Here is a 17,058-nt window from a genome sequence, read left to right on the forward strand (position 1 = left end):
GTTCAGCAGGTTTTCCTTAATGAGATATGAACTACAGTGAATATCCAGTTCTTCTTTGGAAGTGCTTAATACTGTACCTAGAGAACACTCTGTGTATACTCTTAGAAGGATTGTAGACTGTTGCATTAAGGAATAGGCTTCACCCTGCAAGTACTTTTACTTCTAAAACTTTTAGTATATTCAAAAGCAAGAACTTACTTTTACTGAAGTAGAAAGGTTAATGTGGTACTTTTACACCACAGACGTGTTTACAGTGGAACAGATGTTCTAATGTTCATGCTACAGGTAAATACATCAAATAAACACATTCAGTGCTCATCTGTGCAGTAATGTTATACAATAACATGTGCACATCTGTCCGTGAAGTGACTTCTCCCATCAGCCAAATCACAGCTAGAGCAGCGGCTGATCTGAGCTCAGCTGAGTCTCCCTCTAGTGTTGCATGATGGTCATTTACCTCCCTGTGCCTGGAACTGGAAAGGGAATGAGGCTACCTTGTTTGGGTTTGGATGTTGCTATGTAATGAGCCAGGCAACAAAATGATTTGTTCTGCACAGACAGACTTTGTTTTTAAAACTGGGATTGTGTGCATCGGTTTAATGGAGTGTAAATGATATGAGGTGTATAACAGTTATCTCTACACGCTGTCAGATGTTGTTTATGTGGTGCCTCGGTTCTCAGACAGAGCTTTCAGAGGGCTGCGAGGCTTCGTGGTGGTCTTGTTTTGGAGTGCATTATGGTATGAAAGGTGTTTCTAATAATCTGACTGCCTCATTTACATAACAAGGAGGAGGAAATAATCAGAAACACACTCCGGTTTAATGCGATCCAGCAGCACGATGCCACAAGCTGCATGCAGCCTCTGGCACAGAGTCGGTGACAATTAAAAAAATTGAGTTATGTGATGACGAGCCATGGCCTACTACATGGCCAGAAATATGTGGACACTGATAGTATGACATGCACATGTGGTTGTTGAACATGTCAGCATCAATCTGCGGCTGTAGCAGCATCCGTGGTTCTGATTTCTTGGAGCTGGATCTTCAAACTCGGCTGCAGGGATTTGTTTTCTACAAGAGCATCAGTGAAGTGGACCACTGGTGCTGAGTGATAAGTTCTTTAGCATGAATGGGTATGTGTTTACATATGGGGGGGGCAGTCATGCAGAGACTATAGAGGAGTGTCTTTTCCCACTAAATATTATTATACAGCACCCTGTTGTATGAAGACTATGACTAATGGGCCTGGCCTACAGGGGTGTTCATGTTCATTTTTGGCCACATGGTTTAACCCACATTAAAAACATAGGGAAAGAGGGGAAGGGGTGTGATATTGCTGAATGTGTCAGAGGCATAAATGTGGGCTCATTATAAATGAATGAAAATCATATTTTTGCAACTTTTGCGATGGAGACCTCACGTGAGATTAAAGCAGGAGCGGGGGGAGGGGGGGAGAGAGAGAGAGGGGGGATCAGGTTGTACTGCAGGAGTATCAGGGGCAATAAACTGGAGAGTGGACGTGCCCCCTCTCCTCTCCTCCTCCTCCTCTCCTCCTCCTCCGCAGTGCACTTGCAGCTGAGCAGCCCTCCTGACAGGACGCTCTCCTCCTCCTCATCTTCCTCGCCTTCATCTTCTTCATCTTCTTCTTCCTCCTCTTCTTCTTCTCCTCCTCCTCCTCTCTGTGTTGAAGGGTTGGGGGGCGGATGCACCGGCAGTCGCATTGACTTGTACACTCCAGAGGTCCCGGGCAGACGCGTGACGGCGCGGACTCATTGATAAAAAAAATTCAAAAAAAAAATCAGTGGTGCTGGGATTAAAATGAACTCTCCTGCTGAGCGGCTCTCCTCCTTCTCCTCTTCCTCCTCCTCTTCCTCCTCCTCATAGCGCTGCCTGCTTCTCTGCACATGATCTGTTTTATGTGACTCCAGCAGGCGACGCAGGATGACTACTACCTTACCGCTGGTGATTTTGTGCGCTCTGGTGAGTCTTCTGTAATTACTGTCTTTGCTGCTGTCAGGTCTGTTAGTGAGTTTTATGCACTTTGTGTTATTCTTTTGAAATATTTCCTATAATATTCCTACTGCGTTATTGCAATCATATCCCTATAAACTAATCCTGCACGGACTTTCGTGGTGACTTTTCCTAATCTCACACTTCTTCGTGCCATCTTCTGCGTCATGGCTGTGACATATTTCTGTGGCACTGTGGTGTCCTCCTCTGCGCTCCCCCTATTTGGACCGATGTGTTGTTCCCCCCCTGCTAAACACGCAGGTGCTGCATGCTGCCAAACACTATTTGTATGATTATTATTATTTCCCCTCCAGTTTTGCGCGCACACACATGCCCTCACACGCACCCTCACTCCAGCACCCGCACCTTCCTCTTGTGGTCTCCATCCTGGGAGGAAAAGTTACAGACAGCGCGGCTCTAGGATTACTTTAATGGGAAATTGAAATTTCAGCTTCGCATTTGGCTGCATCCAGGACATCCAGTCTGATGCGCACTGGCCCCAGACGTAAACAGTTGCCTATTAATGACTAATTTTGGCACAGTTACGTGGTAGAACAGGAAGAGCCAAAGATGCTGCAGCGTCATGAGAAAAGTTGCAGAATGGCTGGTGGCGAAGCGCAGAGCGGAGCGCACATCCTCCTCCCCGTGCGTCCTGGTGGTATGTGTCCACAGCAGCTGGTCTCCCAGTCATCGTGTGAACAGCCCCTGTACGCGAGGGGACACTCTGTTATGACAGCTGGTTGCGAGGGGTCGGAGACGGTCGGCTGCACTTTTGGTTGGAATTAAATTTAGAAATCAACTCTCCAATTGACCGTGAAATTGGGGGAAAGTGCAAAAACAAGCGTACAACTTGCTGGGTCATCGTGCGTGTGTCCTGGTGATGGTGCAGCAAATTCCCACCCGACAGAATGTGTCATTAATCTGCGTTTTTAGTTTTAATCCAGGGAGGTGTCAGGGGAAGAGAGAGGGGGGGTTGGTGCAGAGAGAACTCTTCTCCTGGAGGTTTGGAGGCTGCATCCAAAATTCATTTGCTTTTTGCAGGAAGGAATGCGTCTGTCATCCTGGTTTTAACTCTAAACCTGATGTTTGTGCAGAAAATGTTGAGATAAAGTCAGGAGGAGTGATGAGGATGAGAAATGTAAAACGTGGAATGACAGAGAGGGGGAAATATTGAGCAAGAGGAAGGAGAATGAAAGAGAGAGAGAGAGGAGAGAGAGCTGGTGGCTGCTCAGTACATCTGCTTGTGAATGAAAGCAGGGACCAAAGAGAGGGGAGGGAGGGAGAGAGTGAGGGAGGGAGGGAGGGAGAGAGAGAGAGTGACAGAAAAGTTTGAATTGATGTCTCAGCAAATGTGAATTAAGTGGAAATGAGCTTTTTGCTCGTTGTGTAACAAAAAGCCACAGGACATGAAAGTGATTCAGTATAATGATTTTCTTTGTTCTGAAATGTCTGGATATGAATTCCTTTTATTTGACATTGTTGCGCGCGCGCACGCACACACATGCGCACACACACACACGCACACACGCACACACACACAAAGCCTCAGTTATTTTGCCAGTAAAGCCGCGTGGCATTCATATCAGAGTGTAGTGGCAAAATGCAACATGAGAGGAAGGAGACAGAGAGACGAGGACATAACTGATCAGAAATTAGACATCACGAGGTAGATGGATAAATTGTGCATGCAGGAAATTTAGACCAAATGATCAACGGCTACATACAATGAAATATGTGATAGGAAGTACATGTGTATTTACTGTGCAATGGCTGGGTGCTGCATGTATTTAAAGTTACATTAAACAAATTTGACAGCGTTATAGAAAAGAGTCTGATCCAATGCAAATCCAACTTTATTGGCTCAGCTGTGAATTTCAAACTAAATGTTGGCCTTCGGGGTCGGGAATTCAGATAGGTGCAAGGAAATACTTTATTGCAGGTCCTCACAAGTGTAGAGGTACATGCATGTCTCTGTGGGTGTGTGTGTTGTGTGTGTCCATGGTGATGGGAAGCAGAGGCTGACGTTCACAGCCACTCTCACCTTTACACAGTAATCAGGACGGGCATGTGAATAATGTGGTCCACACATGAGCCTGTGGTAACTGGAGGATGTTGTACGTTTACTATATTAGAGCTGATGTGCCTTCAGGGGAACTATTAGGACAATTTATATGACTGCCTGCTTCAGAGTGTGGCTAATAGGCTATAGGTTGAGACAACATGATTTATGATGAATCCTGAGAGCGGCTGGACTTATGTAACAGGTCGGACACATGGCAGTGATTTTCATCAATTTGTTTTGCTGTGTGTAGACTCACTCTGTGTGTTTGTATGTGTGAAAGTTTGTTTCTACCCTCTGTAAATGTGTGTGGGACCTACATGCTCCTCTAACATATTCTACTGTGCTGCCAGGTGGCGTTAGTGGCGTCGTCCAAGACGGAGCGGGCGGTGCTGCTGCTCCCATGTGACTCCGGCCAGTACACAAGCGGCAGGGAGTGCTGCATGGAGTGTCCACCTGGAGAGGGCGTGGTGAGGAAATGTGGAGCCACTCAGACCACATGCGCCCAGTGTTTGGACAGTGAGTGGAGATTTTACTGCATGGATATTACACACGTGTAAGCACTGAAGGGATCTAACACAAAACTGTTAAAATGAAGAATGTCAGCTGCCGTCAATTCTGGTCAAGAACACGTGGGTACCACTTTTGTACATGGGTCATAAGTTCTAAAAATGACTTGAAGTTAAAGTGTGTACATATATTATGACTTAATAGATCAGTTATTAGCCCGTAATAGAAACAACATCTAGGTTGCCAGGTTATAAAAAACCCTCTAAACCCTCTAAAAATTACAAGCATGATTTAATCTTTTATTACTTAGTTTGCTCGTTTATCTTTTATTGACATTGCCAGTGGAGGGATAGACAAGAAAGATGGGGGAAGAGAGGACCTCAGGCAGCAAAGGGCCCCACGAGAGGCGCCAGAGAGCAACTGTTGTGTCCAGTCTGCCCTCAATCCAACATGAGACGATGAAGACGATAGTAATAGTGAGAAAAAAAGGCTATAAACCTGTGTTGTGGGGTGGACAACCTTTGTGGACCAATTATCTGGTATTAAATGTATGTTTTAGTGTGTTAGAGTAAAATGATCCCACCTCATCTTTTGACTTCTATGACAGGTGTCTAATAAGAAAGTGTCACCGAAATTTTTTTTCTACATAGGAGGTTGTGCAATATCTGAAGTTCGTGCTCCCACCCCCGTTTGTGGTCTTCACACCATCGTAAAATTACATTAAAAATCAAACCAACCTCACCGACGTCAACTTTCATCTTTCTACAAAGTGGTTCCAACAAAAACTGTTCAACATGTGGTCAAAATATGTTTTTCATATTTCGGTGATTTGGGTGAGCTGACCCTTTAATAGATCCGACAAGCAACTTTTCACACCAGAATGCTAAAACCTGACAATGCAGAAATTACACTTCCTGAAATTTGTCATACCTAAAAAGACTAAATAAAATCTGGAAACAATCAAAAACATGGAGACAAATATGTACACAAGCTGTTGCACAGCTGCAAAACTCTTCACCCTCACCACCAGGACACACTCACGCCTGACTAATGCAAAGTCTCTGCTCTTATATCATCTCTATTTATACATCCACCTTCACCTTCTTTGGTTTTAATGGCAGCTCAGGCCCTGAACTTCAAATAAGTGCAGTGTCAAAGCCAAAACAAACTTCTATTGTCCACTTTGGTCATTTGTGCAAGGTTTCTGCTTTTCATTTATCAACAGTCCCGAGAATTAAGGCAGGAATTCACATGTTTGATGCTTGTAAGTGGCTCCAAATGTGTTCGCTTACAGCTCTGTTCAGGCTGTGAACCATTAGCCCTCGCTCTACACAGCAGAGCTGGGAGAGAGGCCAACGCTGCATCATCTCCAAGAAGAAGAAGACGAAGACGAAGACAAAGAAGAAGAGTCAATTCTGCAAACACATGTTCTTCTCAATTCAGCAGTCTTTCTGCATTGGGGTCCCTGCAGCTCTTTTTGCCCTTTAAGATGCTGGTCTGTAACTTTGTCAGGGCGCAAAGTAAACGTCAAAGAATAGGTCACGGCCATCACCGCATTTAGTTCAGGAGGAGGCGAGGAAGTGCAACGAGACAAATGTATCACACCTGCTGGTTTGAGTCTCTGCGGTGCTTTATTTTCTTCTCTGTCGATCGCACGTGCTGATTGTGGCGTGTTTGACCAAATCCAACACAAGCATGTGGTCAGGGTGAGCTCTGTGTCGAACATTGACAGGTTGCAATGATTTATCCTGACAAAACATGTAAACGCTGTGGGGCTGAAAACAAGAACTGCTGAAGCAGAACACATTGATATCAACCGGATGTCTTCATGAGGGATTCTATCAGATTCTGCAGGAACGCTTCCAGCCTGATGGGAATGTTTTTTTTTCCCAAAGAAAACACATTTTCGGATTATCTTTGAACTTCTTTTCAAAACAGATGCTTATTTCCATGTTATGTTATCAAGAAACTCAAGTCTGGCTTAATTCAACCCTTTGAAGGTTTTATTCTTTCGCATAAAGGAATTCGAGACAGGCAGCAATGCGTGGAAGGGCTGAGAGTCAAAGTGCGACATTGACGCCGGAGGAACAAAAAAGCAGCTAACTTAGTTGACAAAAAGGTGTGGCGGCGCAAAAATAAGGGGAATAAAGAGAAATTGAGGAAAACAGTGTTAAATGTCATCATCAAACAATATGGATATGATCAACTGGAGCAGGAAATTGTTTGAGTAGATTCTGGATTTTGTGAAGAAACACGCCGCAGCTTCATGAATGTCTGGACTTTTATCTTTGCATTGACATCAGGAGGAATTAGTTCCAACACGTCATATTCCTTTTTCCTTTTCCCGCCGTAAACATCAGCAGACGATGTGTAGCTGTTACACTGCAGCTCTGTTTTCCTCATGATGTGGGTCGGCCCTTCAGGACTGTAATTGTGATGAGTATTTCTTTTTGTCTTTTTTCTTTTTTTTGCTTCACTCACTCATCCCCCCTCCACCCGCCCCTCCACACAAGTGAATCCCTCGTCGTGTCTCCTCTTTTCTCCATCCTGCAACGCAACCACCCCCTCCTCCTCCTCCTCCTCCTTCTCCCTGTTGCTATGACTCATCGTCTGTATTAGCGGATAAAAAGGTATTAGAGAGCCAGGCTCCAAAGGGCAAGATCTGCTCATTCATCATGCATACTGTTACATCAAAGCAGCTTTACTCATTTGATCTGGCTAATTAAAGCATATTAAAAAAATATTGAAAAACCTATTGTGCCTCGAACAGTGAACAACTGCAGACGGGTGAAACAATTAATGGAAACACCAGCATAAATTGTCTTGGGAAGGTGTCGGGCTGCCATGTGCTGCCAAAACAGCTTCCGTGCACCTTGGCATTGATTCTGCAAGTCCACTGGAGGAGAGGGACACTGTTCTTCCGAAAGATATTCCCCTGTTTGGCGTTTAATGATGGTGTTGGAAAGCGCTGTCTAAGGCTGCATTCACACTATTGTCTTTTAGTTTTAAAACGCATCATTGTGTTTAGGCCTGACATCCACACTTTTTGAAGCGTTTAAAAAGCGTTTTGAAAGGCTGCTGGTCCCGTTTTAGTTTGAAAATTCCAGGGCTGTGTTGTAGTCTGGTTTGAAAATGGCGATGCTGTCACCTGCATTTGCTTCATAATTAGTTTTTTTATCAGTCACGACTCGACTGCCAGCAGTGATGGTAAAATGTTGTCTCTACTCAAGACGTTTTTAGACATTATATGGGTCTCGAGATTCTCTGGATTTTGCCTTTTTAACACATGAACAACACAGCAGGAGATTCTCTGGTCAAACATGTTCACAGCAGCACAGAAATCTCCGGAGCGTTCAGGTGAATTGGTGCAGCAGGCAGGACGTTGGGAGCAATTCTCCTGACCTCCTCACCTGTTTTTGTTTACAGCACATTGACACCAACGTCGGCCCTTATCACCGAAAGGATTGACATCTTCGTCCGTGTTTTCTATCCTGATATAGTTGTTTTCTTTTTGTTTTTTCAGTTTTGCATTTGTCGCGTGTTAGAAAAAACGCCTGTAGAAACTTGGAAGAAAGTCCAGAGCCTCTCACTTTTTGGGCATTTGTATTCTCACATACAGCCCCTTTGGAGAATGTCTGCAGATTATCTGGAAGTCAGTGCATGTCTGAAATCAGCTACACTGTCAGTAACAGTTCCACCTCATTGTCAGTCCAAAAAAGGAAATCCCTCATCCTACTTTTAAAATTGCTGTTCTCATAGTATTTGCTGTGAGTATGCAACTGACGTAGAGTAAACAATCTGCTTCCTTACAGAGGCACACACACGCCCAGTGTACGTTAATGGTCATATGGGTTGAGATCTGTTGACTACGAAGGCCATAGTATGATTCATTCTATCGCATCAGGATAGAAATGTGTCATAAAAGGATATAGGTGTCAGTGATCACTCAGAAAAACTTTCATTTGCAGTGGTCCTTCCGTCTCAGGGGACAAGTGGAATCAAACCATGACAGAAAAAACATTCAGGCCTGTACCGTCGTGTTGTGGTACGTCACACATGCACTCGCCCACACGTAAAGCATATGGTGAAGATGACTCTTCTGACCACTTCTCTGTAGTTTTTGCATTCATCTTTGTAATGAGGGGTTTATGTACTGCAGCCTTTCAATAAAATCCCTCTCTCTGTAATTGTGGTTGAACCGTTCTCGCTGACAGTCTGATCACGTCATTCTCAGTCACCTGAGGAGGAGTTGCTCCTCTGGTTTTTTTCTTACATATTGCAGTTAGCGTCACGGTCATCAAATGTGCGCTGTTGCCCGCAATTTCCGAGCCTACTTACCGACGTCTTTCCCGTAGAGCTACATGCAGATGTCACTTTGGTCACTGTTCCTTCTGAAACACCAGCCAGCTGAGCAGTCTGTGTGACTGAAGCTCCTGCCATCTCTGCCCCAACAACGAACCCTCTTCCAAAGTCACTTACATCTCCTCCTCTTGCTGTCTTGATACATCAGAATCAACCCGGGCCCGCTCAGCATTTTTTATACGTCCCCCAAAGAATGATTTGATGTTAACCGCTTTGTTACACCTGTGTGGAAGCATTTGCATTTGTTATGTCTCTCCACTCATGTATTCAGGTTTTTCCTTTAAATCCTCATCTCTGTATCTCGTTTGGCAGAACAGGAAAAAATATTCACCGATGATAAACACGCAAAACCTCAGGTCAAATACCCTGGAGGTTTCCGGTGCCGAGTGCATTTTTGTCTGTTTCAGTATTGTTTTCGTCTCAGCATATAAAACCTTAATGTATCTGAGGCCCACAGGAGCACATACAGCTAAATAAGGCTGAGTGGGATTTATATGGAAGTTAGATGCTGAAACGTTGACCTTATACCTGAAAAACGAAAAAGCTATGAATACATTTTCTAAAGTGCAGAAATGAATAATTGAAGAGAAGAATTCAGCACATCCATTTCCTGTTTCATGGTAAATATGGGTGCATCTTTATTTACCACCAGCCCCCCTGGATTCCCCACTTCCTGCCTGTGGGATCCCCCTCCTCCGCGGTCCTGGCTCGGACGAGTGCCAGCGTCAGCATCGTTGAAATATTTATCAGTCTCCTCCACTTTCCTCAGCTGTCATGGGAGACAAGACAAACTGGACCTGCCTCACTTAGTGAACCATTCAGAAAGAAAAAAATAACTTGCCCCACAAACTGCCTGAAGATCTGAGAGAAAAAAGGCTGAACCCCATGAGTCAATGTAGCGTTTAAGATTAGCCCTGCTGGCCCGACTGGAACAGGGCTCACTGGGGATTTAAAAGAGGAAGAAAAAAAGAATCACAGCCTCATCTGAAGAAGGCAGAAGCAGAGCACCAAGAATCGCTTCCAACTTTCGATCATGGGGGATATTTTGTTTCCTTTGTTGCGAAGGACGTTTCTTCCCTACATGACTCTCCATAACAAGTCCTCCAACTTGAATGACTATATAGATCCCTCGTAGTACCATAGATAGGACAGAGGGGGCGTACCAGATACAGAACTGCAGGAGTAAGTCTTAAAACCTGGAAATATGGTCTGTGGTCGCCGTCCAATGCAAGTCCAAGGATTGTTCACGTTTCTTTATGAGACATGAAGTACATCAGTGAATATCCCATTCAGGATTTTTTGTTTTTGTTTTACATGTTGCTGGTCACTAACAAGTGGTGAAATGAGACGACAAATGTTGTCATCATCACGACAATACGGAAAAACAGTTCTATGATAGAGGTGTACAGTTTGGATAGAGCCCAACATTAGCTTCTAACTCCTGGCGATTGTATAAAGTGTTGCTCAATTGCAGCGATTATATTAAACAAAATGTGAGAGCATCATAAAATTTAGTTTGTCAAAGAGCTAATTTTATACAATAACCCAAAACCCAATGAAAAAATCCCATTTGCGTCCAAGGGAGCCAAACCAAAGAGATGCTTGTACAAAATCTGTCATCGTTGCAGCATCCTACAACGGACCTTTTTGTTGTCACGGTAACATTACTAAATCATAATTGGTTAGGTTTAGGAGAAATTTGCTGCATTTCCTTAAGGTTGGGCCAAATTTGTTATTGTTCCAATAATAAATACGTGGTTAAGATTGTGGAATGGTCATGGATTTCATATGGGAACAGATGCTGTGTTTTCTGACCCATCCCTGCACCCCAACCTCCTTACAAGGACTTTGTTGCTCTATTTGTCACCTGACATCCTCCTTTGCTCCCGTCACAATTACCACAGCCAACGTGTCCCCTAACAACACGGGTCATAATGAGCCACTTGCACAGATGACCTATGGGCTCATTTGTTGCAGAAAGACAGTCTTTGCTCTAACAAGGCCAAAAAAACAAAAGCAGAGTACAACAGGAGGCAAGAGGAAATGTTCATTGTTAAATTAGGGCCTCCTTTCGCCTCCTAATAACTTTGGGAATATCCTCAAACACCTGTTTCGAATCTGGAGGTCTATGCGGAGCAATGAGGCAGGGCCGTAATTAAACACAGACATCGTTCATGTTGTAAAAGACAAATAAAGTTTTAGAGCAGCTTTCCAAATAGTGATAATTCATCCAGTCGGCAAAAGGTCAGTCGTTCAGGTGGGAAGAAAGCGTTGTGTCTCTGCTGAGATGTGGGAGAAATGTCTATCCTCGCTAAAAGCTTACACCTAAACTGCTGATTGTGAAGATCATGGGGCAGTTTGAAGGCCATCCAGAGGTACATTATTGATGTCACTAATGGGGCTGAAACGCATCAGCGTTTGAAGGGGGTGTTCACGGGCTGAAGTGACACATTTTAAGTGCAGCGCCCCCCCGCACACAGCCACATCTCCCTTTACCAGTGAGAGTTTTTACCGCCCAACAGACAAACTCTAAATGCTGAGCTGCACTGATCATTGCTCGATTGGGGACAATTAGAAAATATATCATATTTTATTAAAGAGAACACTCTGCGTGAATCCTGATGGCCTTTAACTCTCTTCTTGTGTGTCCCAGATGACACGTAAATCACACACACACGCACACACACACACACACACACACACACACACACACACACACACACACACACACACACACACACACACAAACAAACACACATGCACAACCCACACACTTTCATCCCATGCCCGTTCATCACACGGTGCATATGGTCGCATTTAGACGTGTTTACACACAAAGACTGCAAGGGGGGCTCAAGCATGCAAGTTAAAATTAGCAAGGAAGCCTGCTCGCTGTGGGATAATTGAAATGAATGAGGAGGAGAGCTTTACTGGCTGAGCCTGACTGCAAACAAAACAAAGGCCTCGGAGCTTTACGAAATTCAAATAATCATTTACCCCGGGGGTCTGCTGTATGTCAGGGTTCTGGGGCCGCTCAGCCAGTGTCACCCTCCTCTATCATCTCTGCCTCCAGGCACCCCCACACATCACCCCTGGCTAATAAGAGCAAAAGGTGACGAAAGAACTCTGGATGTGCTGGTGTACGTGTCTACCTGTGGAGGAAACTCAACTCACTTTTCCTCCCCCTTACTGCCACATCCCCCCCCGTGACCCTTCCCCTTCCAGTCGTACATCAGCACTTCCTCTACGTTCTGACCACTAAATCATGCTTTTTACACTGGGGTTGGGTTTTGAGCACCAGACCACCCGCAAACGCCTGCTTCCGATTGCGTTGTGTCAAACAGTCTGGAGGTTTTGTTCGAACAAATCAAGCAGCCGCTCCCGCAGAGCTCAGTGACCTGCCTCCTCTCCCGTCTCTGTAACATTACCTGCGTGTACCCGCCCCGCTCAGCCTGCCGGCATAATGTGACAGCCTTCATCGTCAGGACTCTTAGCTGCGCTGCTGTTTACAAGGTGCTTAGAGCTCCAGTCTGTGCCAGTGTTTACTCACCAGTGCCGCTTACAGTGCAAAAGCAAGTGCTGGGACATTGCTGCAGGGCTTTTCACACTGAAAATATGCTGTTGCTCAACACGACACCCACTAAAAAGTGCATATGGTAAACACACACCCACACACACGCACACTGAGAGACATATGCAAATGCAGAACTGTTCACAATGTGTGGGACACATATTTACAGTTACGCCCGTGCTTTATTTCACTGTAAGTCGACGAGCGTTTCACCACACAGGAGATTCTAACGAGTGGAAACTTGCTGCATATTTCATCATGTGAGATGAAGGGTGAAAGGGACAAACTGTGCTGGTAATTAAACTACAAAGCTGTTTTGACACGTGTTCTTGTCTCATAATCACATGTTCGTAAACTTTCATGCCGGATGAATGGATACCAAACTTCCAGCTGCACATTGCATGTCCTCTATGCAGCAGGGATTTTTGCCATATAACCTCAGCGGCTGTGGTTTGATTGTGGCTGAAGGACTGTGCCTCGTCTGTCTGCAGCTCTTGCAAGGTGACCGTTCTCATGTTGAGGAGAACAGTGAAGCCGCGAATCTTAGCTGTGGGGGTTTTTTTTTCTCCCGTCAGCCTCTCCACTCCGCACTCACCTCATTCAACCACTGAAACACTCTCAGGACACAGGCACACCCCTCTCCCGCTCTATGCATAAATCAGCAGGCATCCAATTATATCTGAAAATAATTCTATATGAATATGCAATATTAATAGATTACCGTGTCGGAGCTCTGAGTGTAACAATAAGCTAATTTGAGGTCATCACTTCTTCGGCAGTGAATTCTCCCGAGTCCTCCCAATGCAAATGTTCCTGAAGAGCAAATGTGAAGTGTTTGAAGTAATTGAAAAGCAGCAAGCAATTAGTTGGCACGGCTTTTTACCTCAGTCTGTTCAACACTGTTCTCCACACCTCAGCTGCTATCGCTTCTGCTCACAAACTTAAAATTATTGATTTTTTTTTTTTAACACCACACTAGAGGAAGGACTTAATCAATTTTACAGAATTACATTGGCCCTGCTCAGCGGTCTGAAGCCTATGGAGGTTTAACAAATGTTTCTCATAAACCAGAACTGGCAGATTGTTTTTTTCACATTCCGTAAAACCAAATGTTAGCATGTTTACAGGAGGAACGAAGAGGCTGAACGTGGTACACATTATAACTGCTCAACATCAGCCTGTTTGCATTTTACTGTACTAGTGCAGTAAACTGCTTTGTCACCAGCTGCAGCGGTCTATGCGACGTAGCGTTGCCCTGATCGTCCCGCTCCCAGCAGAAAGCTGTTTTCAGACCTGCCATGTTTTTGGCGTAGATCAGTCGAATGGTTATCAACATAGATAGATTGCACATATACATAGAAACAGGGATTCTGTGCATTATTGCCTCCGCCATGGAGGTTATGTTTTCACCCCTGTCCGTTGGTTTTGTTTCACAAATTCACAAATTTGATTTCCAAAAAACAACTGTACTGATTTCAGCGGTACATTGTGGAAGGATGTCGTATAGGTCCGGAAAGAACTTTTTAAGCTTTGGTGAATTTTATTTACACTTTCTTTAACATCGCAAGAACATAGTGTTTTTCAATATTTTCACCATTCTCCCAGGGAATAATGAATCATTACATTACATTTCATTTAGCTGACGCTTTTATCCAAAGCGACTTACAATAAGTGCATTCAACCATGAGGGTACAAATCCAGAACAACAAGAATCAAGAAAGTACAATTTTCTTCAAGAAAGCCAAACTACAAAGTGCTATATGTAAGTGCCATATTAATGCTTTTTCACAGATGTGGGCAGCCACTGGTAACCAGTGAAGGGAGCGGAGGAGCAGAGTAGTGTGAGTGAATTTAGGTCAAAGACCAGTCGAGCTGCTGCATTCTTGATGAGCTGCAGAGGTCAGATGGCACTAGCAGGTAAAACCAGCCAGGAGAGAGTTGCAATAGTCTAGGTGTGAGATGACCAGGGCCTGGACAAGAACCTGCGCCGCCTTCTGAGTGAGAAGGGGACGTATTCTCCTGATGTTGTGCAGCATGAATCTACAGGAACCGGTTGTTGCAGTAATGTTGGCAGTTAGGGAGAGTTGACTGTCGGGTGTCACACCCAGGTTCCTAGCAGTTTGGGTGGGGGCTAACACGGAGTTGTCAAAAGTGATAGTTAGGTCATGGGTGAGAGCCTTTCCCTGGAAGGCAAAGTAGTTCAGTCTTGTCAAGGTTGATTTTCAGGTGGTTTGCAGACATCCACTAAGAGATGTCAGTCAGACAGATTCGTGCTGCAACCTGTGTTTCAGATTGGGGAGGATTATAAGATTAGATTAATCCATCTTGATGAAAACGATCAGGCTTATTTAGGGACCTGATATCTATGAGTGTGTGAAATTTGGTGCAGTTTGACTTAATTCAAAGGGACTGTTGGGTCTTGGCAGCGGTATGCGAACTGCTGAGTGCCATTCTAGTAGTATGGTGCATTTCAAAAATTTGAAACCACGTGAATGAAGTATTTCCAAACATTTAGCCGAAGCAAATGAAAGGATTCCAGGAGGAAATTGCCTGCTAACTTTTAAAGACGGGTCTATATCATCTGTGGATCACTGTAAGCATGTGGACGCACTCCACTCTGTGCATGACTGAGATTAAAGCAGTTTACTCAGTGCAGCACAAACACACTGAGATCAATATCGTAATGAGCGCAGCAGGCTTTTGACTCGCTCCCCAACAAGAGCACCTTTCTTGTCCTCGAGCACAAATCACTAATAGCCCAGTGGATCAATGTGTCCTCCCTTCCAATGGATGTGCAGTAAACATGATTAATGTCATTAGAGTCACTGTTTACCCCATTTATGTCATCATATTTCCTGCTCTCTCCATCTTCTAACCACTTTTCCTCTGTTATTCTCCCATTTCTCCCTTCTTTCGTCTCTCTCCTGTCTCCTTCTACCTGTCCTTTCATCTGCAGGTGAGACCTTCTCAGGAAACTACAGCCACACAGAGGAGTGCAGCCCGTGCACGCAATGCACCGGTCTGATGCGGCTGGAGACGCCCTGCACCGACTCCAACGACGCCATCTGCGTCTGCAACTACAACTACTTCTTCAACGCCATATCTGGGCGCTGCGAGTCGTGTACGGTGTGCCCGATGGGAAGAGGCGTGTACAGTCACTGCGGGCACGATCACGACACGGTGTGCGAGGAGTGCATCGACGATACCTTCTCTGACCGGGAGAGCTCCCTGGAACCCTGCCTGCCCTGTGCCATCTGCGATGAGGAAACTGAGATACAGCTGGCTGAGTGCACGCCCACCCGTGACTCAGTCTGTCACAGTAAGTCTTCTCCACGCTCAGGTTCCTTACACACCAACAGTCCAGACCAACGGCAGCAGAGATGGTCTCTAGTTTTGGTCCATTTCACTTTAACTGTCACTAATGACAAACAAACAAAGAGGTTTAACCCTGAAGTCATCTGTCATTTAAACTATACCTAAATGATTATTCAATTGACCCGTTAAATGAAAAGTAATTGGTCAAATTTGGTTTAATTACTAATTATTGCAGTATCCTTCTCGTTTATCTTGTGGTAACTGAATAAGTTTGTGTTTTATATTATTGGCTCTAAAAAAACATTGTGATTTAATCTCCAGTTATTAATTCATAATTGAGAAAAAACATCATTGTTGAAAATCATAGTTGAAATCATAGAAAATAAAATTAGATCTGGTTACAGAAAGTAAGTCACGATACATTATACCAGAAATGAAGAGTTGAGTTATTTTCTCTAGTTAACACAAAAAACTTTTGAATGATTTCTGTTAGCGTTATTAGTCAACACTGCAAATTGACCCGATCTGATAAATAATCCCTTTATTGAACCTTAATATCATGAGGGTGACAGTTGCTAGGGACACATGGTCACTTCATTCTACTTACATTTGACTTATGTCTGTGTATAGCTCCTTTTACCAAATTGCCATGGTTGCAAATGAATAACAATATATGAGACTGGCTTCCTGACACTTCCCACAATCAGCAGATCTGTCTCTCAAATTGATCATTATTCAAGTGAAGTCCTGAGATTGATCCGCTTTGTGTTTGCACCACAAACAATGTACCAGAGTCTTTAAACATGCTTTTTGCTGTTTGGTCCAGTTGCACAATATTGATGTTTGGGCAGACTCAAACTCAAACAAAGATTTCAATAGACCAATAAAATCTGGGATCTTTCACAGGAAGTTCTGCCAATATGATCACAAATTAGATCTGAATGAGTTTGTTTGTGGTGGATCCGATCAACTACAAGGCGTGGTCCGCAAGTCTGAGCCAAACTGCTCCTGTAGCCTGGTTTGCTTCACTCAGCTGCTTTCAAACATGCATTGAATAATCTCCAGACATTATCCGGAGGAACTGCGTGCGGGAACGCAAATGTCAGAGTAAGAGGCTGCGCACTTTCTCCAGAGTTTCTCTGTCCAGCCCCCGAGTAAAAACTCTGGATAATGTCCAAATGAGCCCATGTGAGAATACAGTAGGAGATCCTCTGGAGGATTTACCTCGAGCG

At 44.3% G+C, this 17,058-nt stretch overlaps 1 protein-coding gene across 1 annotated transcript in view; it reads left to right on the forward strand.

Moving 5' to 3' along the window:
- Positions 1-1,513: 1,513 nt before the first annotated feature.
- The window catches only part of ngfra (nerve growth factor receptor a (TNFR superfamily, member 16)), a 35,494-nt gene continuing 19,949 nt past the window's right edge, over positions 1,514-17,058 (forward strand). Inside the window, exons 1-3 of the mRNA XM_035181543.2 lie at positions 1,514-1,979; positions 4,422-4,587; positions 15,468-15,830. Of these exons, the coding sequence (XP_035037434.2) occupies positions 1,941-1,979; positions 4,422-4,587; positions 15,468-15,830 (568 nt within the window). The 5' untranslated portion in view covers positions 1,514-1,940. The remainder of the gene's footprint in view (positions 1,980-4,421; positions 4,588-15,467; positions 15,831-17,058) is intronic.

This window comes from Hippoglossus stenolepis, chromosome 16 (genome assembly GCF_022539355.2).
Source record: "Hippoglossus stenolepis isolate QCI-W04-F060 chromosome 16, HSTE1.2, whole genome shotgun sequence".
Taxonomy (NCBI): Eukaryota; Metazoa; Chordata; class Actinopteri; order Pleuronectiformes; family Pleuronectidae; genus Hippoglossus; species Hippoglossus stenolepis.